We start from the raw sequence: 23321 nt of genomic DNA, 5'->3' as shown, positions 1-23321 counted from the left end.
TCCTCCTGTGGACGCCGCGCCCCTTCACTCACATACGGCATCTTCCAGGAAGGAAGCCTGGAGTGAGAAGCGTCCAGGGCCGGTGAATGAGCGGCGGCAGTCGGCTGAAGAAAGGACTCTTTGCGTGTGTTTAGCTTTTTTTATCCCGCTGTGCTTTCGGAGAAATATTCAACATGCTGATTAAAGAGTTGTGAGTATATTAACTTCATTTTACCGAGGTTAAAATGACCCTGAATGTGGCTCGGCTAATGTGTGGCACATCAGCCCAGTTGAACTCCATATAAAGTTTGAGCAGTTTCAAAGTTTACTCGATTATTCGCTCAAATATCAACGTTTTTGGTTTACTTTGCTGCTGTATGTTGTTTCAAAGTATTCGGCATCGATCTGTTAGCTTAGTAATTTTTAAACAGCGTTTAAACTCCCACAAAGGATTTACTATGGTTTCCTAGTTGAACTAAATGCTTACATGTACTGTGTAATTTGCCGGTTGGAGGGAGGTTGAGGGTGCGGGGATCAGTGTTTAAAACTCAAACCCTGCTGAATGTAGCCAGTATATGAGTTATTCATGTATGCCGAATTGTAAAGTCCTTCTCAGTTGCTGTGTAAAATTACTTATTTAGACTTAAAATGGTGTGTGCTTAGATGTATGCCTAAAGTAATGTAAAACTGTAAATTGTTAATATGGAGTCTGGTTAGGGGAATGACAGGGCATATGTCCCTCACAGGACTTAATTGAAGGGAGTGAATGAATGAGTCCTTTCCCCTCTATAGTCTAGTTACTCCTGACCCAGGCTCTTTTATGACTCTCATGTCATATGCACATCATTGCGTGAACAACATCCAGCAGCAGGCTGTCATCTGATCATGGTGCAAAGTGCATTCAAAGGATAAGCCACGTTTAATAAGTACGCTGGAGGATCGATCAGGGAATGAGAAAATCCTGGCTGTATCTTTGGAGAAATGAGCTTGTTTTAGTTTCACATCATACTCTGAACATCTAATTTTGTGACATTTTTACCACATAATCCATAAAGTTCATGCCTGGCAGGCTCCTCTGTCACTCTGATCTGTTCTTATGAAATATTCAGTCCCTGCTAGACTGGCAACAGGTGGCGATTAATTGGCTATTGTAGCAAGGCTCACCAGAGAGGGACACACAAAGGCTGCGCACACACGGTTCCACATTGAGTTCCAGCCTATTTGTTCTCTCATGACAGTTTGATAATTTCCTGTTCCTCTTATTTATGTTCCTATGATCATCTGACAGCAGATAACATCAAACTATGTGTACACTGCTTATGATATGACCCAAACTGTAAATTAATGAGTCAGAACTCATATTCATGACAAAACTGTTGGGCCTTGATTCATGTTTTAGTTAAATTTTAGATTTGCTTGATGCTGACGCTTTGATTGTAGACATTTTTCAAGTTAGCTTGGCTCTCGTGTGTCCCAAAGCTTTGTCAAAGTTCAGATCTAAAATTCTGAAATAACTTAAGATTTTAGCATCCCAGCAAACACTTAATCTGTATTTGCTCGTATTTATTAAAAAATAAAATAAAATAAAATAAGTCGAAGATAAGCATGTTTCACGAATTCCAATGTCTCCATTAAGCCCACAATTTGCTTGAAAAGTTTCACAACAACCACGATACAACTCCAAATTTTAGAAAAGAAGAGCAAAAAGCTATTTTGACTTGCCTCAAAGCTAACTGCCAAAAATGTTCCAGAGCATGACACCAGTAAATCTGCAAAACCTTTTCTTTTGTAAAATACCAGCTTTTTTAAAAAGTTATGAACATTGCCATTGAAATTAATGAGTGTCAAATATGCATTCAGGGGAATCTTGCCACTTTTGAACATCCTAGCAAGCTGTTAGCCTCATCTGTCGGCTCTTGAAGCTATGCTAAGCTAACCAAGTTAAATTTCTTAGAGCATGTACCAGGACTACTTTATAAGAACGCTGTCATCAGAAGAAGTGCTGACCTGTGTTAACTCTGAAAGTATTCCTATTGCTGTATTTCTGTCTTAAAGTGTATTTACTTGTACTTTCTCTGTCTCCCCGTAGCCGCATCGTGCTGCCTATTTCAGTGGAGGAGGTAAGAGTCCAGCTGTTTCATATTTCCTCTGAGTCAGTTTATTTTTTCAGACTTTTTTTCTACAAACAGTTTGGTTCATATTTACTCAGATCATTTGTAGAAACAGACATGATGGTGAGCTTTTCAAAATAAAAGTCTGATCAACGGAAACAAAGGTTTTGTTGAGTCCTGTTAGGTCAAAATGAAGTTCAGTTCAATCCGAAATTCTCACAAGTCTAAAGTTTCTTAATTTAGAAGGCTAAAACATGTCACATCCTGGAATTTAGGACCCTGTCAAGGGGTGCGAATCACAGGGTCACTCAGGGCGTCAAAGATATGATGCAATGTAATTTAGGGGCCATTTACATGACAACAGTTTCAGGATATGACTCAAAAGTATTGTTGGGTTTCAGCCTCTTGTTTACACAGAAACTGTGTTTTAGCCGACCTAAGACGCAAACTTTTGAAAACAGCCTCCGTGGATTTTTTCTGAAACGCTGCAGCCACTGTTGCTGTGAAAACAGGAAGCCAGTGTTTTCAGCTCCACTTCGCGCATAGAACAGTACAAACAGTTCAGCATTCCCATTGTTACGATCATCATGGTCTGCCATGTTGTGTTTGTGCTGCTCAATTTGCTGAATCTGTGACTATCTTTAACAAAATGAGCATCTGTTGCTCCACTTCTGCTCTTAGCATTCACCAACACACCAGATGATCGGCCCAACTCTACTTCAGAGGAGATCTACAAAAAGCTGCTTCTGGACAAGACAGTTATAGTGCCACCTACAGGCCTGGCATGCTTACTACAGCATTTTCATTCCCTCAGTGTTTCCGTGTAAATGCAGATTTTTTTTCTCTGCGTTTTTGTGGCTTGGGGTGAAACGTGTAAATGGGACCTCAGTGCTGGACCCTATGGGTGTAATGTGATGCTATTCAGTATGATACAGTAGGATAGGATATGTTATGATGCACTATGACATTACATGGTTAAACAGGATACAAAACAATGTGATATGATGTGATCTGGGACGATACACTGCAGTTTGATTCAATATGGCATGAGTTAATATGAGATGATGCACTATGATAGGAAACAAAACAATGGCCACATACATGGACCCAAATATTCTGCTTGCATTCGGTTTGTATGCTCAAACAGAAAGAATTTAACCTTTGAATACACCTCATTCCCAAAGAAAAGTGCTAATCCGAATGGACATTTAATCAGTTTCACAGGGGTGGAATATTCCTTTCCCCAAACCGACTGAGGTATCATGTATCCACTCAAAGAGAAAGTTGTCAGGGTGCATTTTTTCAGCGCATGCTCAGATATGACGAAAGACGCAACTAGGGATGCTCCTCAATTTTAAAAATGGCGGCGAGCCGTCAGCACTGGACTGCTGCAGAAAGTTTGTTTTTGATCCAAACTTTGAAAGAACTGAACATAATTTCAAGACTTGACGGAAGAAAAAATTGCAATACGGAGTTATTCCAGCAAGTGAAAGAAAAACTCTTTGATAAAGCACGCAATGTTTACGTTTTTCTGCGCATTTCCCATTGACTACTCTGTTTGATTACAGCGGCACATGTAGACCAGAGATTGGAATATTCCTTTCCATGTATACAATTTTTTTTGGAAAAGTCATTCAGAAAGACGAAAACTCCTCTTGTAACCGTGGCTAATGAGATACCATATGATAATGCAGTGCAATACAATACATCATGATACCACACAGTAGGATGTAAGGATAGACCGATTATCGGCTGGGCCAATTACTGGTACCAAGTTTTTGCATTTGGAAGCATACAGACACTTTCTTTTATTTTTTTCAAACCTGGAGGCAAACAGATTAAATTTCAGACTCTGTTATTTTGGCTCTAGTACAGCCATGCCTCTCTGTCTGCAGTCACTACTCTGTCTCTAGCATTGTCCCACTCATAGTACCATGTGATTGGTGACACACAGAGACATTTTTTTTAAACTATCTTTACTATAGAAAACTTTTGGGAGCTTTTCATGTTTTTGAAGTGTTCTTTTAACCTCAATATAACAGCTGCTGAGCCTGGCTGTTAAGTAAAGATATGCTTAAAGGTGTCTAAACAAAGTTAAGTGCTGGAGTTTGTATTATCCTAAATTTTGACGTTATTTTCACTTTTACTACAAATAAATATCGTGCCCCAAATGTCGGTTATTGGCCCCCTTGGTTACTAATAATTTGTATCAGTATCAGCCCTGAAAAAACCACATTGGTCTGTAATAGGATGCCTTGGTTCATGACCCAATGTCTGATGTATTATTGTATTAATGAAAATATTATACCACAGATACTCGCTTTGTTAAACAACTGTTTGTTTTTACACAAGTTCTGATTTACTGAGAGGGAACTGAGGGGACGAGGAACAACCTATAAAGTAAAATGCAGATTTAGTTCTTAAGATTTATTCTCATTCTCATCTGAACATGTGGTATGTTGCCTCACATTTCAGATCAATAAAACAACCAAACGTCAGACTTCCAAGCTGATGGAGCTGGCTTTATGCTGATGCGTGCTGTAGTCAACATTTTGTCATTGTTTGAACTAGTGCAGCCTCCGTCCACACAATGCAAATATAATGCACAGCGCCCCCACTGGCCAAAAAGGTGAACTGATTCAGAGGATTTGCTGAATAGGTATTAAATAAATATTGTGATTCATCAGTTAATCAAGTTTTACCCAGCTCGAGTCAGCATAAGTCATCAGGTAGAGAAATTTGCGGGGGAATCTGTGAAGAAAGCTGTTTTAGTTTCAAATCAAATTACCTTACTGCTTCACTTCTGAGATTTGTGCCTTATGAAAGACCCACCGGTGCTGTCCTCACTCTCTGCACTCGTACACTGTTGGATCATTTACTTTAATCCAACCTCTCCAAACAACAGCGCTCTCTTTGTTGTTTCCATTACCTAACACACAGTGAGGGGCCAGTGTTTCACTAAGCTACGTAATCACCATTTGCTGTATGACCGGATTTTCCTCTGATCCCCTCCGGTGTGAAGCTGGATTCTTCTGTGAGTGTGGAGTATGTAAGTGTCACAGCTATGAGCTCAAACAGGATTAAATCTGAGGAAATAAGAGCTGGACTCTGTGAAATCACTCCATGAGTGTGTGTCCTTCATGCTCCAATTTAGGTAGCTTGCTTGCAACTTTAGTCCAGCTGTGTGTAAGAAAATCAGCTGGATTAAAATCAAATTGTTAAAATCAAATGGATTTCACCAGCGCTTGTGTAGTTTGCAGACATTTGGAGGCACACAACCATGAGTTTAGAGTAGGGATGGGTACCCATTCCCCGTACCTGTCAATCGGTACTATACTAGTACTCAGCGGTACCAATTTTTGGTACTTTTTTGTGTTAAGAAAAAAAAATATCAATTTGTTTAATAACAAAACTTTTTTTAAAATTAAAGATATTCATTCTTCAATATATATCCTTGCAATGCTGTGTCGAATTCAGTCAATACCTATAAAAGTGCCTAATTCAGTACACATCCCTGGTTTAGAGCTTAGATAACATCCTCACCCTGCCCACTGGCTTATGGCCCTGTGTGTGTGTATGTGTGTGTGTGTGTGTGTGTGTATGTGTGTGTGTGTGTGTGTGTGTGTGTGTGTGTGTGTGTGTGTGTGTGTGTGTTTGTGTCTGTGTGTGTCTGTATCTGTGTCTGTCTGTTTGTCTGTCTGTGTGTGTGTGTGTGTGTGTGTTTGTGTCTGTGTGTGTCTGTATCTGTGTCTGTCTGTTTGTCTGTCTGTGTGTGTGTGTGTGTGTGTGTGTGTGTGTGTGTGCATGTGTGTGTGTGTGTGTGTGTGTGTGTGTGTGTGTGTGTGTGTTTGTGTGTGTGTGTGTGTGTGTGTGTGTGTGCATGTGAGTCAGCACTGTGTTTACGCCAAGCGGCATCCCTCGGGCTGGAAATATAGAGCTCATGCTGAAGTGTTAAAAACTGCAGTTTTTCCAGATTCCACTGGAGGCTGGCTGCAGAAACACCTAAAACTGCAAACGCACTGATTCATTATATCCTAAGTAGTTCAACTCATGAGCTTTGCTCTTTAAGGGCACAGCTGATCTGACTGACAGGTGGGCACCCTGGAGCTTTCTGGCTGAAGGCACGCCTCTTTACTGCATCTTAGCATGAACAAGGCTAGGCTGAATTCAGGATTTCCAATGTGGCCTCCATCAACAGTAGGCGACACTGAGGGTGACGCCACTGAGATGACAATCAGTTAACACCTTTCGATTCGTCCCTCGTGCTTCACTGCTGTAATCAAAGGTGAAGCCACAAACTGGGACATGAATACTGGGCTCTTCAAGGTACACTAGATAAGAAAAGACATGATGGCGTTGGAACATGGTCACAGAGCTATTACAATTCGTATATGGACAATATTTCCTCTGAGGTCACTCATTTTACTGGTTTCAAAACCTGTCCGAGGTGTTCCCAGGAGTGTATTTGTTGAACGATCCCAGCTTCAAATGAGCTTTGACTAAACAGAAATCTGTGTTTGCTGCTCCAGAATGAATCTTTACTTTCATGAATTAAATGTCTTAAAGTTTTGTAGTTTTATGATTCAACAGATCTAATTGTTAATAAAATCAGGTATTTAGCATCAAAGTTGGAGAAGTTATGTGTCTTAGGTCGCTCTGAAAACACTTGTTCGAGTTCTTGACAGAACTAAATAAATAAAACCCTTCACAGACATCCACACCTTCTAGGTCACAGAAAACTAAGAAGTGACTCGACAGGTTCTGTTGATCTTGACTGTTGGAGCAGTTTGTCTCCACATGTTTGGTCCAGCACTGATGTGTTGAACGTCATGTTCCCACCCTTGATCTGACTCATAAAAGCATAACATCTGAGTGTGTCCCCATCTCAGAGAAAACACGCTCTGGTTATACACGAAGAGTCACATTCCTGAGCTCCTGCTCACGGCGGCCGCGCCGAGCATCCACTGAGACCAAAACAGGTTCACAGCCTGCAGCAGAGCCTGGTCTCTGGGAAGAAGAGGGCTTTTATGCAGGTCTGAGGTCCAATTAGACTACAGACAGCAGCAGGAGTCTAGTCCACATCTAGTTATAAGGACCCATCAGCATCAGCCAGTACTTTATTAACAGCTGTTGGCCTGTGGACAAATAGTTAGGCTGTAAATAAACATCTGTTACTGAACGTATGATATGATGCCACAGCCTTCAGGTGCAGCAGGCTGTAAAAACATCTCACCCTGTTTAGGGTTACAAACACTCATTATTTAAGATTTTTATTACTGCTTGTCCAGTAAATTGTGCATTTATTTGATTTAAACACAATTTTTTCCCCTTGAAAAAGTTTTTTTATCTGACTGTATAAGAACTAAATATAACATCTTAATAGTTTCTCGGTTTGTGATGTCGCTGAAGATACTTTTGAATTGTTTTTTTTTAAGCAGCTTATCTTAATATGGAAAAAAGTTATTCTAAAGGTTGTCGATTTATTACCGTGCATATTGCTCTTGTGAAAGAAATTAATTTAAGGTTGGAATGACTTTAGTTCAATAATGGCAAAACTAATAAAAAAAACCATTTGAACAGAAATGATTGCCACCAGGATGGGCCATTGGTTAAATTTTTGACATGGTATTAGCCCTGATTTAATCAATAGGTGTGTCTTCAGCCTGCACTGATAAAGTAGACATATGACAGAGACTCATGCAGCCCAATGTGTTCACTCTGCCAGCCATCAGTCCTAGAAAGACATCATGTCAAGGTCAGGGAACGCAGCAAGTCATAGCTCTAACATTCATCATGCAGGGGAGGTTATGAGATTTGAAGCTATTCATATTTAGCAGACTTTGTGTTTTGTGCTGTCAAGGTATTATAGGAGTGATCCTCCTCCACAGCATGCTTTGGTGGGATCTTGGAGCCATGTTCATGTTAAGGTGACTAAAGAGTTAGACGATTTTGTACCCTTGTTGGCAGCAGATTTTCAGGTCTGTTGAGCTGTTGCTGGCTCTAAATTTGAGTCATGTGTCCTGTTTTAGCTGTCGTACAGCCACATGCTACCAAGTGGGACTGCAGCTTTATTCAAAGGACACTTACATAAAGCTCTACAACCTGGAGATAAACAAGCAAAGATGACATGTTAAAGCACATATCACAGTTAGTCTTTGTAAACAATACTGGAAACCCCAAATGTAAAAATACTCACACGCAAACTAAAGAAAAGCTACTGCAGGCTCATAGAATAGAATAGAATAGAATAGAATATAAAATACTTTATTTATCCCCAAGGGGAAATTCAGGAGTCACACCAGCATTTAAGAAAACAAAGGTAAGAAAGTGTATAGAAAGTGCAAAAAGGTCCGCAAGAAAATAGATGACGACATCCCGTCCACCATTCTCCAGCCCAGCCAGTCTCCACCTCCACAGGATCCAGGACTGAGCCTACCCAGCAGTCTGTTCAGTCTCTGTCTCCTGGATCCTGTCTGCTCACAGCAGGCAAAGCTCCTCCAATGTGACGCAGGCGTCCGATGTCAGCTCCGTCAGCAACGTCTGTGAACAGCACGATGCCACTCTGCCCTCCGGCAGCCCCTCTGCTGGGCTAGCACAGCTAGCTGGTCCATCCCACCGGAAATAGATCCCACATTCCCAACAACGATGGATGGAAGGACAGGTCCTCGTCGTCACCTCCCAGCTCACATCCGAGAACCAGCATGTCGTCCTCACCTCCTCCTCACCTTGAGGGAAATCATCAAGCCTTACACTAGTTAGCATTGATATGCTACAGGCTGCTAACAGCTAATTTCACATGTAAACAATGCAGCCATGGTTACATGTAGGATCTCCAGACAAACACAGGAGATATCCTGTGTTTGTGCTTAACGCACGCTTCCGAGTAGTTTGATCCTTACTTAATCCATATATAAGGCGCATCGAATTATAAGGCGCACTGTTGGCTTTTGAGGAAAACTGAAGGCTTTTAGGTGCGCCTTACAGTGTGGAAAATACGGTATATCATTGTATGTTTACACCTGTCAACTACACGAAACTGCAGCTTTACGTCACAAAAAAACACGCTTTCTGAAAACTCCAGCCAAAGTAAAGATTTTGGAAAACTTTGGTTTCATGGTTTTGTGTGAATGCCACGAGTTTTCGGTGCTCAATATCGCTGAAGCCACAAAAAGTTTGGTGTCCGTGACCAACAATGAACCATACAAAGTGATGATCCACTCCAAATACAAAGATGACGAAAAAGAGAGGAAAAAAATTACAAGAAACGGACAAAGAAGAGGGAGCTGCTGCAACAGGCAGCTACTTGGGCAGCGCCTAGCAACCTCATGGCTGGCTTCATAACTACGGCAAGGTTCAGAACAACTCAGAGTAATGCTATATCCACTTTGAGACACTAGATGGCCTACTTCTGTCAATAATATACAACAAAACAGTACACCGCCACATGACATGCAGTTTTTACTTATTTCTGTATATTTACATCCAGAGATATCAAGAGCCAGTGACCAATTTCATATTTATTCACTTATAAACTTAATTAAATGTTGACCCAGAAAACCTGCAAAGCTACTTTTCTTACAGAGAAAATTCACAAGAGGAATTGATAAGGGAATCAATAAAGAATTGGATCTATAAGCAGATTTGATAAGGGCATTGGTGTCAATGAAATGTTATCAATTCCCATCACTAATTCTGCCAGGAGACGTGAACCTGCAAGGAGGACCGAGGGCTGGGGGTGCCAGCTCTACTACTGTTAGCCAGACTCTGCAGACTGATGTGACAGTATCTGCAGACTGTGATCTGCTGTTTTGTTGGGTTGGAGAAATCTTCACTGTGTTCTGGATGTTTTCTCACCCTTTAGGGGATGCTGACGGTTCATTCCTCTTTGAAAGGTGGATTTTTGTCATGTTTTTCTTCTACATTGGGGTATCTCAAATAAATCAGAGACTGTCATAAGTACAGATGTGAAAAGGGCTAAAACACCTTCTGTTAGTCTTATTCTTTCTGTCACATCTTATAAATAAACTCTTTATTAGACAGCCACAGTAAAAAAAACAACAACTTTTCTTTGTTTGTTTTTTGTAGTTTGAAGCTCTGATTTTTTGCTGGAGGCAGGAAATGATCCTCAGTTACTTTGTAGTTAAAAACAGTCACGAGTCCTGTTCCAGCTCTACATGGCACGTCATGTGAGGAACTCCAAGGTTTCCGCTGTGTGTGCAAGTGTGTGTGTGTCTGTGTATGTTTAATGGGAGTGTGTTGGCCCAGCCTGGCCTGGCCTGGCCTGGGCTGGCCTGCAGTTGTGAGTCACTGTTTCCAGTGTCACAACACTTGTGGCTGACTCAGGAAGGATTTCAACTTTGGGGGATGGAAGAAGAGGAAGAGTAAAAGTTAACAAAAAGCTTATTCTGCTGCTTTTCTGACCCTGCAGTCTGAAGTGGACGTAGAGGAAAATGGTTAACTCCAGGTCATTTCTATGAATAGTTAACTCGGGTCATACACAGTGATTCCTCATGGGGTCTCCATTGGTTGTCCTCTGAAAAATATGAACTCATACAGTTGACCATGAAACTATGAAATCATCAGTTTGCTTTTATTTTAAAAATCACAATCACCATGTTTTTCTCTTGTCTCTGCAGTACCAAGTAGGTCAGCTGTACGCCGTAGCAGAGGCCAGTAAGAATGAGACGGGTGGAGGAGAGGGTGTGGAGGTGATCGAGAACAAGCCTTATGAAAATGAGGAAGGGAAAGGACAGTACACCCACAAGATCTACCACCTGAAGAGGTGAGCGCTGCTCTGACACACGCTGGGTACAGATTTGATGATCAGAGGTTTCAGGGTGTATAGACTGTTGAAACAGGTTTATTTTGTGGGTCCAATTAAAGACCTGGACTGGTATTTGTGTCTGCAGTAAGGTTCCAAGTCTCCTCAGTAAGGTCGCTCCACCAGGGTCTCTCAGTGTCCACGAGAAGGCCTGGAACGCATACCCGTACTGTCGAACCAGTAAGTACATCAACATACACTCAGCATGAAATGCAAGATGATTTGGCTCATTTTCTTCATTAAAAGGACTATTGTAAATTATGAACTGACCCCCCCCCAGGTCCAGACCTCAGCCCCACCCAGCAGATTTGGTGGAGTTGTACAATAAAGAGAACAGATCTGTTGGACATTCAGAGGAAAGCTTTTATCTTGAGCTGCAGAAGCAATGGGATAACATTAGTGTTGAGCTGTCAGGAAATATACTGACTCTATGACTCTATGCAGAGACATGAGCTGCTGCATATGGAAGCCCATTTCTGCCAGTTAAAAAAAATTGATTAAAAAGTCAAAACTTTGACATAATAAAGTCAAAGTTATAAGATTAAAAAGTCATAATTGTGAGATAGAAAGGCATAATCACAAGAAAAAAAGTCAAATTATGAGATATAAAGTTGATGTCAATTCATTCATTCCATTTTTCATACCACTTATCCTGTTCAGGGTCGCGGGTGGCTAGAGCCTATCCCAGCTGTCTCAGGGCAAGAGGCAGGGAACATTCTGGACTGGTTGCCAGCCAATCACAGGGCTGACACTTAGGCCATGTCCACATGTCGCTGTGAAAGTGAAAGACTGCATATTTTCCGCACTATAAGGCGCTTCGGAGTATAAGGCGCACCTTCAATGACTGGCCTATTTGAAAATTGTTTTCATATATAGGGCGCACCGCATTATAAGGCGCATAGAGTAGAAGCTACAGTAGTGGCTGGGGTTGCGTTATGCATCTACTAGATGGAGCTGGGCTGAAGGGAATGTCAACAAAACAGTCAATAAGTCAGTCAAACTCAGGCTACATCCACACAGAGCCGCACAATTTTCCTATCCGAAAATTTTCTGTGTCGTTTTCAAAAAAAGTGCGCTGTAAAGACGAAGCCGTGTCTGCCGTCCACAAAAGCCATTTTCAGAGATCAGTTCACATGCCAGAGCTTTGGGGGGCGCTGTATTGCTCTAACAATAAGCAAGAGAAGAAGCCCAGGCCAGCCTGTGAGCTAACGTTAGCACTTACCAGAATTCCTTTTTACCAGTTCTTACCACTGTTACTTTGGCGATGCCCACTGGCTACAGTAGCCATAATTAATCAATATTATACATGGTCAGTGAGAATTCCAATGTCAACTGGCGTGCTTTAGATTGGTCTAATGCACCCCAGTTGACAGTTAGTTCGGCAAGTTAAATCACCATTGTATCACTCCGCTGTGCGCGTTACCAAAGCAACGCGTCATATACATTTCAATGGGTGAGGATAACACAAGAGTGCTGAAATATGGATTTTGAAGTCAATTTCAACATTTTTGGACCAAACAAAACATATGATGAATGGGAAGAAGAGGAAACAAAAATAGAACAAGCTAGGTAACGTTACAAACAGGTAACATCAGAACAGCTCAACAAAATTGAAAACGAAAAGGTTGAAGAGAACACAAAAAAAGTTATAAAATGGGCTGTTACAATTTTAAGAAAATATTTAATGTGGAATGGAAGAGATGCTGAGTTGAATTTGTCAGCTGCTGAACTAAATACTATTCTAAGAGTGTTTTACACATCAGTGCAGACTCAACCTGGGAATAGTTCCTATATTTGAGCACATTTGGCAAGTTTACAGCAATTATTCATTATTTCTTTTAAAGTTTACAGTTTGTGGGACCAAGGTATAAGCAGATCAAAGTACTCGGAAGCGTGTGTTAGACCGTTCTAAGGCACGACGTGGAGTGGGAACACCACGACGCACAGCGGAGTGGTGTTACTCCACGGAGTGCCTTAGAACGGCTTAACGCACGCTTCCGAGTAGTTTGATCCTTACTTAATCCATATATAAGGCGCATCAAATTATAAGGCGCACTGTTGGCTTTTGAGGAAAACTGAAGGCTTTTAGGTGCGCCTTATAGTGTGGAAAATACGGTATATCTTTGTACGTTTACACCTGTCAACTACACGAAACTGCAGCTTAACGTCACAAAAAAACACGTTTTCTGAAAACTCCAGCCAAAGTAAAGATTTTGGAAAACTTTGGTTTCATGGTTTTGTGTGAATGCCACGAGTTTTCGGTGCTCAAACATCACAGATGAATGATAGGGGTTCATTCTGATTGGCTGGCACAGGTTTTACGTCTGGAAAACACTGCCAAATGGGCCATGGGTTTGGCATGCCTCGAGCTGCACTTATCAACAGATTTGCCCACTGCCTATGGACTAAAAACACATGGACTGACTCTATCTGAGATTTGTTGAGCTCAGAGCGACCCTCTGCGTGTTTTAGGATTTAGAGACAGGAAAAAAAACAGTCACTGTTTTTTTTTTGACAGACAGAAGATTGAAATGATTACAGTGTGGTCATTGTCTAAAGCTTTGTCTTTGTTCTCCTCCTTATCCCTCCATAAAACCTCTTCATCTGATGAAGTCCTGACGGTGAGTTTTGTTCTGTTTTCTTCTTTCATCCTCATTGAAACACATAACACACTTAAAATGATGCTCATTACTGCCCCTGCTGGCTAAAAGAAGAAAACTTTATAAGTTAGTGGTGACATTTTATTGATATTTTAAATGCTTGTTTAAAAAAAAGATTAAAATCTCTGAAAAGACAGGAAAGTTGATGAGGTCTGAGAATCAGGGTGTGGTTGGTGTTTTTCTGTGGACACAGGAAAATAGGAGCAGCTGCAAACTCCTGCTGTTGTTAGTTCCTGGAGAATACAACTAAGAGACAATTTTTCTTTTTTCTTATCATTTTGTCTACATGTATACTCTACAGAAACTGAAATCAAAGTCCTTATGTCTCATGTTAAATATAAATGGATAAAATAACTGCCAAATGGTGATGGAAAAATTATTGGAATTAAAAAGTTAATTTAATTTCAGGAAACATTTTAATAAGCACATTTTCTTCTGACCATTGGCCTGTTTTTTTTTTAGTCATTACAAAAATTACAATTCAGGCCTTTCTTGCCTTTAATTATCTTATAATAAGGAATTTCTGGACTTTTCAGGCGAGTATGGCTCATATCAAGCAGTGGCGTGGCGTGGAGATTTTTTTTGAGGAAGCCAAGTGAGACAAAGCCTGTTATCTGTATTTTTTTTTAGTGAGTGGGGTACATAAAAGGCTATGTTGCAGTTTGTATCGCTATTTCATGTAACGGACCTGTTAGAGTGCCCAGAGTGCGCTCGTTTTACTTACTTTGAACACCGACACACGCCCTTTAGCTCTCCCACCCTCACTCACTCATTCACACGCGTACATTGTCCTCTTGACTTAGCTTAAACATCTTATTAATTCATTCAACCGCCCACTTAAACACACAACCGGCTGCTTCATGCACACTGCTAATGTGCTAACCTCCCTGATTTCATTCAGTGGCTCGAGGATGACGTTACTGTGATTTGATTGGTTTGAGGCCAAAGACGGGGTGGCTTCCCTTGACACAGTCTTGGTCAATCACAGATGAGCAGTGTCATGACCACCGCCACATCTGATTGGTTAATTATTCTTGTTTTTTTTCACCAAGGGACGCCAACTCTGCTTGGCTTCCTTGCGGACAACAGCGTGCAGTATCATATTTTCACCACGCATTCGACACAGAACATTTACGAGGGCACTGTTTTACACATTGTAAAATGCTCAATAACTAGAGGAGAGGAATAAGGAAGAGATGACAGTGACAAAACACAGAAGAAGTATCGAAACTGTTAAAAAGGAATATTTTCATTAAATCACAGCTGCAGTCTAAAAAAAGAGAGGAAGCATGGCTTCCCTTGGCCTCCGGGAGAAAACGCCACCGATATCAAGTCTAACAAGACAAATAAGACCTAAACTTTGCTTGAGTTCCAGTTTTTGCAGTGCAGAGAGATGGGTATGTTTTTTTCTGCTAAATGAGGTGCTGACGTCTCACCTGACAGCTGTCAGAAGAAGAAGCAGAGGGGCCTTTTACACAACAATAGTTTTAGGGTGAAACACAAAAGTTTTGTTGCGCTTCAGCCTCATGTTCACCCAGAAACGGCGTTTCAGCCGACCTAAAACGCAAACTTTTGAAAATGGCCTCCAGAGTGGGATTTTTCTGAAACACTCCCGAAACCGTTGCTGTGTAAACAGTAAGCCAGCGTTTTCAGTGGAAACGCTGACATCACACTCCGCCTCGCGTGTGCATACAACAGGACAACAGTACCATTGTTACGATCGTTGCAAACTACCGTGTTGTGCTTGTGCTGCTCAATCTGCTAAATCTGTGACTGTCTCTTACAAAATGAGCATCTGTTACTCCACTGTTTAACTTGGTATTCATTAACTTAACTTAACTTATTCATTAACTTGGTATAACACCAGATGACCAGCTCAACTCTACTTCGGTGGAGATCTCCCAAAAGCGGCTTTTGGACAAGACAGTTATAGTGCCACCCACAGGCCTGGCATGCTTACCACAGCGTTTTCAGTCCATCAGTTTCTTCACAGCGTTTTAGTGTTTTCAGATGAAACATTGTCGTGTAAACGGGGCCAGAGCTACTTGATTCTTGAGTTGAAGGCTGTTAAGTCATCCAGCGGTGGGTGGAGTCAAAGGGAGGTGAAAGAGCGTGCTGAGTCACATGAAAGCTGCACTTAAAGTCAGAACTGTTCCTCCAGCTCTTCCTGCATTAAAACATCAATATTCTGTTTTTACAACTGTTTATGAAAGAGTTTTTAAGTGATTCTATTACAAGTTGGGTGAAATGTTGAGAACAAAATGTTCATTTGAGTCAAAGAAAAGCACAAGCATGCCTTGTGGAGCAGTTTTTAGAAACGATAAGTGCAGGCAGTAGAATCATTGGAAAGTCTGGGATGTAAATAAAGTTATCCTCCCTACATGTGACTTTAGTTTAAACCTTTTAATTTGTTATAAAGACGTACAGTTTGACAGGTCTTTTGGTTACAGCATGAGGACTGAGATGGATCTTAAAACCCTGAAAAAGCTTTCTACAGTTTCATCTATTAGATGTTTATTTCCAAAGTGACGTATGTCACAAGCAAGAATTTACACAGAAGGGAAAACTTTGGTTACCACAAAGGGCTTCAAGTTATTTGGCTGTAGGTGCTGCCATTAAGTGTTAGAAGATTTTTGTTCCTCGTGTAGAATAATGTAGCCAAACCACAATTAATCACAGCAACAGTAGAGTTCAACCTTCAACAATATTCAGTAATCAGTGCTAAATATTGATCAAGAGCTGGGTCTAAGACCTCCTGACTCATTCTACCTCTGAGGACAAAGAGGAGAAGGCTCACCTTAAGGGCCTAAGTGATACCTGAACAGATGAGTTTTCAGACAGCTCTTAAAGTAGAAAGAGACTCGTGGACCGTATAGAGTTAGGTAATTCATTCCACCATTTCATATAGCGCTTTTCTAGTCATGGACCACTCAAAGCTGCTGTACACCACAGGTCACACTTACCCATCCACACCCATTCGCTCTCACATTCACTCTCTGATGGATCCAATCTTTACTATGATAGATATCCATCAGTACATCTAACACAGTCACGCCCTTTCATACCCATTCACACATCACTGACGCAGCAGTGGGAGCAACTTGGGGTTAAGTGTCTTGCCCAAGAACACATAGCCATGTGTCGCCCAGAACTGGGCTTGAACCTGCAACCTTCCCATCACCGACCAAGCTCATTCTCCAACTGCGCCACCGACGCCCAAACAACAGGGGAGAAAAATCTGGCTAGAGATTTAGAGCCATGCTGGGCTCTTTCACAAGCAGAGCATATAGAGGGCGAGGAGGAGTGTAGTCCTAGACAAGGGACTCCCAGGTAGGCAGGAGACATTCTTGTAAGTGTTTTGTAAGCCAGAAGAAAATGAATGAAATCACCAGGGCCCATCTGCACATTCAGTCATTTAAGAAATGCAACCATTAGTCCTAACGTTCTGTTATGGAACGGCGTGTTTAGCTGCAGCGTTGCCTGCATGCACGACTGCAAGTAATTGGCCAGTTAACAAATTGCACCATAAAAGAGACGCAGGTGCAGAATACGTCATAATTAAGCAAAACCTCCTGGAAAACCCATCAAACAAACTCAAACTGCACACGTCTACCACTCATAAACAGTGATAAACCTGGCGAGCACTGTGACTGAGAGAGGATCGAGACAGGGAAATGGAGATGCTATTACAAGAATACACTACCAGCTGTTATCAGTGGGTTTATCAGGTTAACAAAGAGAAAAAAAAAGTTTTGTGAGCTTGAATAGAGTAAATGGGTGTGGTGTTTCTGAGCACACAGCAGAAAACCTCAAGAATAAAATCAGTAATATGAAAACTGCTTTGTGGAACAAGCGCTGCAGCAATGCCCCAGTATCTGGATAAATAACTTTTAAAGCAGTTTATGAACTCAAACATTTCACCACACACATTTTGAAGGACCCAGACACATTAAATCAAAAAGCAAATCAAACTTATGACACTGAAGGTGGCGAGCCTCGCCGGTTTACCTCCCTTATCCTATCTGTTCACTGAAAGAATGTGTCTCCTAAATCTAAAGTTGCTGCATTGTCTGCCTTTAAACAGCTGAACAAGCACTGTAACCCTGCCGTTTGCACCTGTAATGGCGGGGGTATACCTCCGTTAAAGCAAACGGCCCGTTAACCTGGCTCAACTTTTTTTGCACCATTCGTACAAAGGGTCCGTTGTCCCCGCTAATGGCTGGACATGCATACCCTGGGCCTGTACCAGAAGCTGCGTGGCCTGTTGTGTCAGGTGGGGTCTGATCATCTTGATGTTGTAGAGGGCGTATCCACAAGATCCAGCAATCAAGGCCACGTGAACCTTAAAGGTCAGCTGGTCGTCAATCAGAACACCCAGATCTCTGGCAGAGTTTGTGGCACAAGTTGATTGGAATTAAGCAGGGCATTGATCTGTGGTTGAACCAAGGGACAAGCTGGATGGACAGTGAGCTCAGTTTTGGACAGATTTATCTGAAGGTGGTGTTCCTTCATTCATGTGGAGATATCAGCCAGACACGCTGATGTCCGAGTGGAGACAGTTGTGTTGTCTGGTGGAAAAGACAGGAAGAGCTGAGTGTTGTCAGCATAGCACAGATAAGCTTTGGCTCATCTTCGGGAGAACTCTTTTTCAGGTTTGAGTGAAGTCCTTGTGTTTGTGGTAGGAAGTTTAGAGTATTAACGCTGGATCAGGATCCATGCGAGTCATTCACTGAGTGACAAACATGTCGTCTGACAGCTCTGTATCTCCCATGTGTTATGTCTGACCGTCATGTTTCTCTCCTTCCTCACAGAACGAATACATGGGGGACAGTTTTGAGATTAAGATTGAGACATGGCACAAGCCGGACATGGGGGAGCAGGAGAACGTAAGTCATGTGATCTGACTCTGCCTACTGTTTGGAAAGTCAGAATGAGTTTACCTACCTCATATCACTGATGTGACTGTTTCTGCCACTGAATGAGGCTTTGACTGTTGGTGTGCTGCAGGTTCATGGTCTGGACAAAGCTACATGGGACTCAGTCAAAGTAGAAGTCATTGACATCGCTGACAGAAACTCTGTGAGCTCAAAGGTAGGTCCAGAGACAAACCCATCACTGCACTGTTAGTCTTCCTTTGGGGACCAGAGTGTCGATATTAGACCCAGCTCAGACAGCGGGGCATGGCAGGCTGGGACAGTGCCCTTTGACACCGCACCTTACTCAGATTGTGTTAGAGAATTATTAATCTCTTTATGGTGCCATTCTGTATCACTGAAGGACTACAAAGAAGAAGAGGATCCAGCCAAGTTCAAGTCAGAGAAAACTGGACGGGGCCCCCTGGGGCCAAACTGGAAGGTAAACACCCCTCTTTTAAAGAAATGACTTCATGAACTGAAAACACCTCTTATAGTTTGTTCCTATGTTTGTTCACAGAAAGAGCTCGCCAATGACCCCAACTGTCCCCACATGTGCGCCTATAAGCTCGTCAGTGTCAAATTCAAGCTGATGATGTTAGGCAGCTCTGTGGAGTCCATGATCCAGAAGGTATGACGTTTGTGACTTCCTTCAATCATTAGATATTTGTGTTTTATATTCAAACTGTTTTAGTCTCCTCACCAAAACAGCCAATCTCTGATACTCTTTGGTAGGCTGTTGACTTTGATGTAAGTTAGCTAGTTTAGTTTTAGTAAGGCTTCATTTCCTCTTTGGGGGTTTGAATGATGAGGTTTAGCTGCAGAAGCCTTTGAATCAGTAAAAACTCTACAAAAAGGAGTGCTGTTTAAAGATCAGTGTCACTGTGAGACTCATCCGTGGCTGCAGGGCTGTATGCATACTAAATCAATGCTGCCATCTTTAGCAGCTGTGGTAACTCTGCACCCTTTAAAGTGATCCTCCGGGATGGAACAAGTTGGGTCCTATCACAAGGTTTAGGGTAGAAATTACCCCTACAGCAGTGATTTTGTGCAGCAGAAGCTCAGAGCGCTCGTACCAAACACCCCCTCCCCGCTCCTCTGCAGGTTTCCTCTGCACTCAGACGGGGCCATATTTAACTTGACCAAAAACACAAATAAATGGACTCCCACCAAAAAATCTGATATTGGCTTGCATTCACGCTTTATCTAGAGAATTTTCAGCGCGTAACTTTCACACTAAAACACAGCTAAATAAGGCTCTAGTTCTCATCGTGTCTCTTCGTCCTGGCAGACTACCTGCGTTTGTTTATATCTGGCATGCCATGCGCGTGGACTGACACACTTAAGTGGCGAGCGCCTCGTAGCCAGCTGTGGCTCTGCAGCGGAGGTAGCGCCGTTTTACGACACGATGAGAACTAGAGCCTTATTTAGCGGTGTTTTTGTGTGAAAGTAACGCGCTGAAAATTCTCTAGATAAAGCGTGACTATCAGATTTTTTCGGTGGGAGTCCAATTATTTGTGTTTTTGGTCAAGTTAAATATGGCCCCGTCTGAGTGCAGAGGAAACAGGCAGAGGAGCAGGGAGGGAGTCTTTGGTGCGTGCGCACAAAATCACTGCTGTAGGGGTAATTTCTGCCCTAAACCTTGTGATAGGACCGAACTTGTTCTATCCCGGAGTATCACTTTAAGGCACTGGGTGGAAGACCAGTATTCAGTGGTACAACTTAAAACCGTCAGTAGAGTTAGGGTTAGGGTTAGGATTAGCTGATGTTGTCTGTAGAGGGTAGTGGAGGAATAACTGAGCTGTTGAAGCCAGTGCTCATCATCTTTATCCCTTTCTTTATCTGCATTGCTCTATCGCTCAGTCCGAAATGACACATGGGGTTCATTTATCATAGCATTGAACCTTCACACTCCTCCTGCTGTCATGCCACCTCCCTCAAACTTTGTCTCACTCTTTCTGCTCAGATGGAGAAACGCTTGTTCACCAACTTCCACAGACAGCTGTTCTGTTGGATCGACAAATGGTACGGCCTGTCGATGGAGGACATTCGACGCATGGAGGAGGAGACGAAGAAGGAGCTGGATGAGGTAAGAGGACAGGTTTTGATGTCCGCTATATGACGGCTGTATCAGACCAGTTTATGAATCACTTCCTGCTCTTCTTCTTGGAACATAAAAACGAGGGGTGGGAGAAAAATTGATTCACATATGTATCGGGATTTTTGGTTTTACAATATTGACATTGTGATTCTTTCTTAATTTTTTTTTTTTTTAAACAAATTCAAATCCTTCAATTTAGTCTTCATTTATAAGCTGATTTGAAAAAAAGGTCGTACTTTTCTCCAGCAGAGAGCAAAATATATTTCTTTCTGACTCACATCGTGTGCATTTTTGGAGAAAATATGGCCCCTGGTACAGTTCGTAGACATCATCATCATTACCCTCATCATCATCATTCAACTTTTCTCATGGTCTAGTTTTAAAAAAGTGAACTAAAAATCTGAAAAATCAAAGAATCGCAATTTATATCAAATTTGCCCCTTGAAATCATAATAGAATTAAATCGCAAGAATAGCATATCGCCCCAGCCTTAATAAACCCCTAAAATTAAAGAGATAAACCTTCCATCATGTGTCAAAGCACTTTAATCCTGGTCACACACACCATGCTAGTAGTAAATCACAAGATCTCTTTTCTGCAACGTCACAATGTCAAACTTGGTTATAAATGAAGAGTTTTGAGAGCATATCTTTTCTCTGTGTGTGCATGTGTGCGTGTGTGTGCGTGTGTGTGTGTGTGTGTGTGTGTGTGTGTGTGTGTGTGTATGTGTGTATGTGATATTAGAGAAGCAGTGCTTTCCTCCTCTTTAATAACGTCTGTCTGTTTCACAGATGAGGGAGAAAGGTGAAGTCAGAGGCATGAGCAGTGATGATAAATGATGATCGCTGGCTGCAGTGAGTACCACTCCATCACTCCACATATCTAAACCTGAACAGGATTTACTCTTAAGTCCTCCTGTTGTGTTTCCAGGTCACTCTTTGATCCAGGAGGATGTGACTTCACTCAGCTGGGAGGGACTCGGCTCCTGTCACACTGGACCAAGACCAACTCGATCGGTGCAATCAGGAACACCACACTCACACCTGAATAAAGAGCTCATCATCATCTTCACCATCGTCGTCTTTATCCACCACATCCGCTTTTAGTGTCTTTTAAGAGCCCAGTGTAGAGGTGGGGAACAGTTTTGAGGTGTTTTTGCTTGTGCCTGTGACAGTAGGTCCTTTTACGTTTTACTAAATTAGGGGAGAGGTTTGGGTTGTCTCTGAAAGAACATTCCAGAAAGCTGCTTTCACAGCAGCTTCATGTTCTTTGACTTGACTGTATATATGACAGAATTCATGACTCGTTAATTAAAACCACCAGCATCAAAAAACTCAGTATCACAGATTTAACAAATTAAATATCACTGACTCAGACTTGTTTCCTGATTTCGTTTCTCTGTTTTATGAATTTAAATACTGAAAGTTCCTCCACTCATTAGCTTTCTGTCCCAATGGTTTCAGGCCTATGATGGTCCAGAATCTACGAAAAGAATTAGGATTATTTCCTGTAGGAGTCTGAGTGCACCTGATGAAGCACTTCTGTCTCTGTAATGGTTCCAAAGTTTACCCTGCATCATTTACAGTCTTATCCTTTGTAAAATGAAGTGGCTTGACTTTAATGTAATGACTGTATGATTGTGAAGTTTATTAAAGACAACATATTTGTTCCTACATTTGTCTACAGTTTTTTTTTCATCTCACCTTCAGAAAGGTAAATAACTTTCGCTGTTGATTTTTCCATTAATAAAAAGTTTGGGGCACCAGTGTGGACCAGTGATCTTGGTTTCAGGCCCCATGAGGCAAGACCAGGTTCCAAATCATACTGTGGCACCTTTCCTGAATGTCAGCCCCTACTCGCTCTGTTTCCAGCTGTATCTGCTGCCTTGTCCTCTCCACTTCCAAGCATTAAAAGCCCGAAAAATAACTTGGAAAGATAAAAAGTTTATAGTCCTAGCACAAACTCAAATTTGAAATCACGTAAGAAGTTTTGGAGAGTCATGACTGACCAGCAGGGGGAGACAGCCACCATGCTGCAGGACAGTCAAACTTTGTGCACCTAAGTAACCTGCTTTTCATATGACTCAGCTGTTTGAAAACATAAAGAGAGGGATGTTATTTTCAACAAACTGTCTTATCTTTACTCTAGAATTTAAAGATACATTCCTGAAGGTAATCTCCCTCATGAACTCTTGACCAGCAAACTACATTTATAGCATGAAATAATTCTCATCCTCTGTTTCAAACAATTTTTCTGCACCAACTATTACCTTTTCTGCTCCATTTCACAATTTTGACCTTGAACCTGAGGGCCAGGGCCTAAGGCCACTATTGACCCCTAGGCTTGACTTTGGGCATGATAATTTGTTTTAATAATAATAATAATAATAATAATAATAATAATAATAATAATGAAAAGTACATATTTTTATCTAAATATTAACTAAATAATTCTTCACTTTTCGTCTACGAACTGAAATATCGTTGATCTGAACAGCGGAAACCGTCAGTTAGTTTATGGTAAACTTGTCTCTGAGGAGCACACATGAGCAATTGCTGAAGTGTGTAACCTCTCCGGCAGGTTGGATAAAGTCATGTGTATAAAGCCCTTTACTCTTTGTGATTACCGCGCTGGTTTAGCTCAGTGGTTACTTCGATCTGCCAACTCTTCCCCTAGAGTTCGACTGTTTCTCCATCCCTCCCCGGGATCGAACCACGGGCGCTGTCCAGCGTATTT

At 41.7% G+C, this 23321-nt stretch overlaps 1 protein-coding gene across 1 annotated transcript; it reads left to right on the top strand.

Annotated features, from left to right (window-relative positions):
* On the top strand, window positions 1-22258 carry LOC141797790 (phosphatidylinositol transfer protein beta isoform-like). Its single transcript, XM_074679471.1, has 12 exons — window positions 1-190; window positions 2069-2099; window positions 10727-10872; window positions 11000-11091; window positions 13525-13532; window positions 18383-18457; window positions 18579-18662; window positions 18849-18926; window positions 19005-19115; window positions 20451-20573; window positions 21377-21439; window positions 21516-22258. The coding sequence occupies exons 1-11, from the start codon at window positions 174-176 to the stop codon at window positions 21422-21424; spliced, it is 813 nt and encodes a 270-aa protein (XP_074535572.1). The 5' UTR covers window positions 1-173; the 3' UTR covers window positions 21425-21439; window positions 21516-22258.
* The last annotated feature ends 1063 nt before the right edge of the window (window positions 22259-23321 follow it).

This window comes from Halichoeres trimaculatus, unplaced genomic scaffold (assembly GCF_033239565.1).
Source record: "Halichoeres trimaculatus isolate MK-OKI-2021-1 unplaced genomic scaffold, fHalTri1.1 fHalTri1_scaffold_9, whole genome shotgun sequence".
Lineage (NCBI taxonomy): Eukaryota > Metazoa > Chordata > Actinopteri > Labriformes > Labridae > Halichoeres > Halichoeres trimaculatus.
The sequence above is the reverse complement of the archived record's forward strand: the minus strand, read 5'-3'. Positions and strand labels throughout refer to the sequence as shown.

What these genes read in the sequence shown, in the direction of transcription:
- LOC141797790 (XM_074679471.1), top strand. An exon ending in TGCCTATTTCAGTGGAGGAG is followed by an intron (nt 2,100 to 10,726) that starts GTAAGAGTCCAG and finishes TTGTCTCTGCAG; the next exon opens with TACCAAGTAGGTCAGCTGTA. An exon ending in ACATGGGGGAGCAGGAGAAC is followed by an intron (nt 18,458 to 18,578) that starts GTAAGTCATGTG and finishes GGTGTGCTGCAG; the next exon opens with GTTCATGGTCTGGACAAAGC.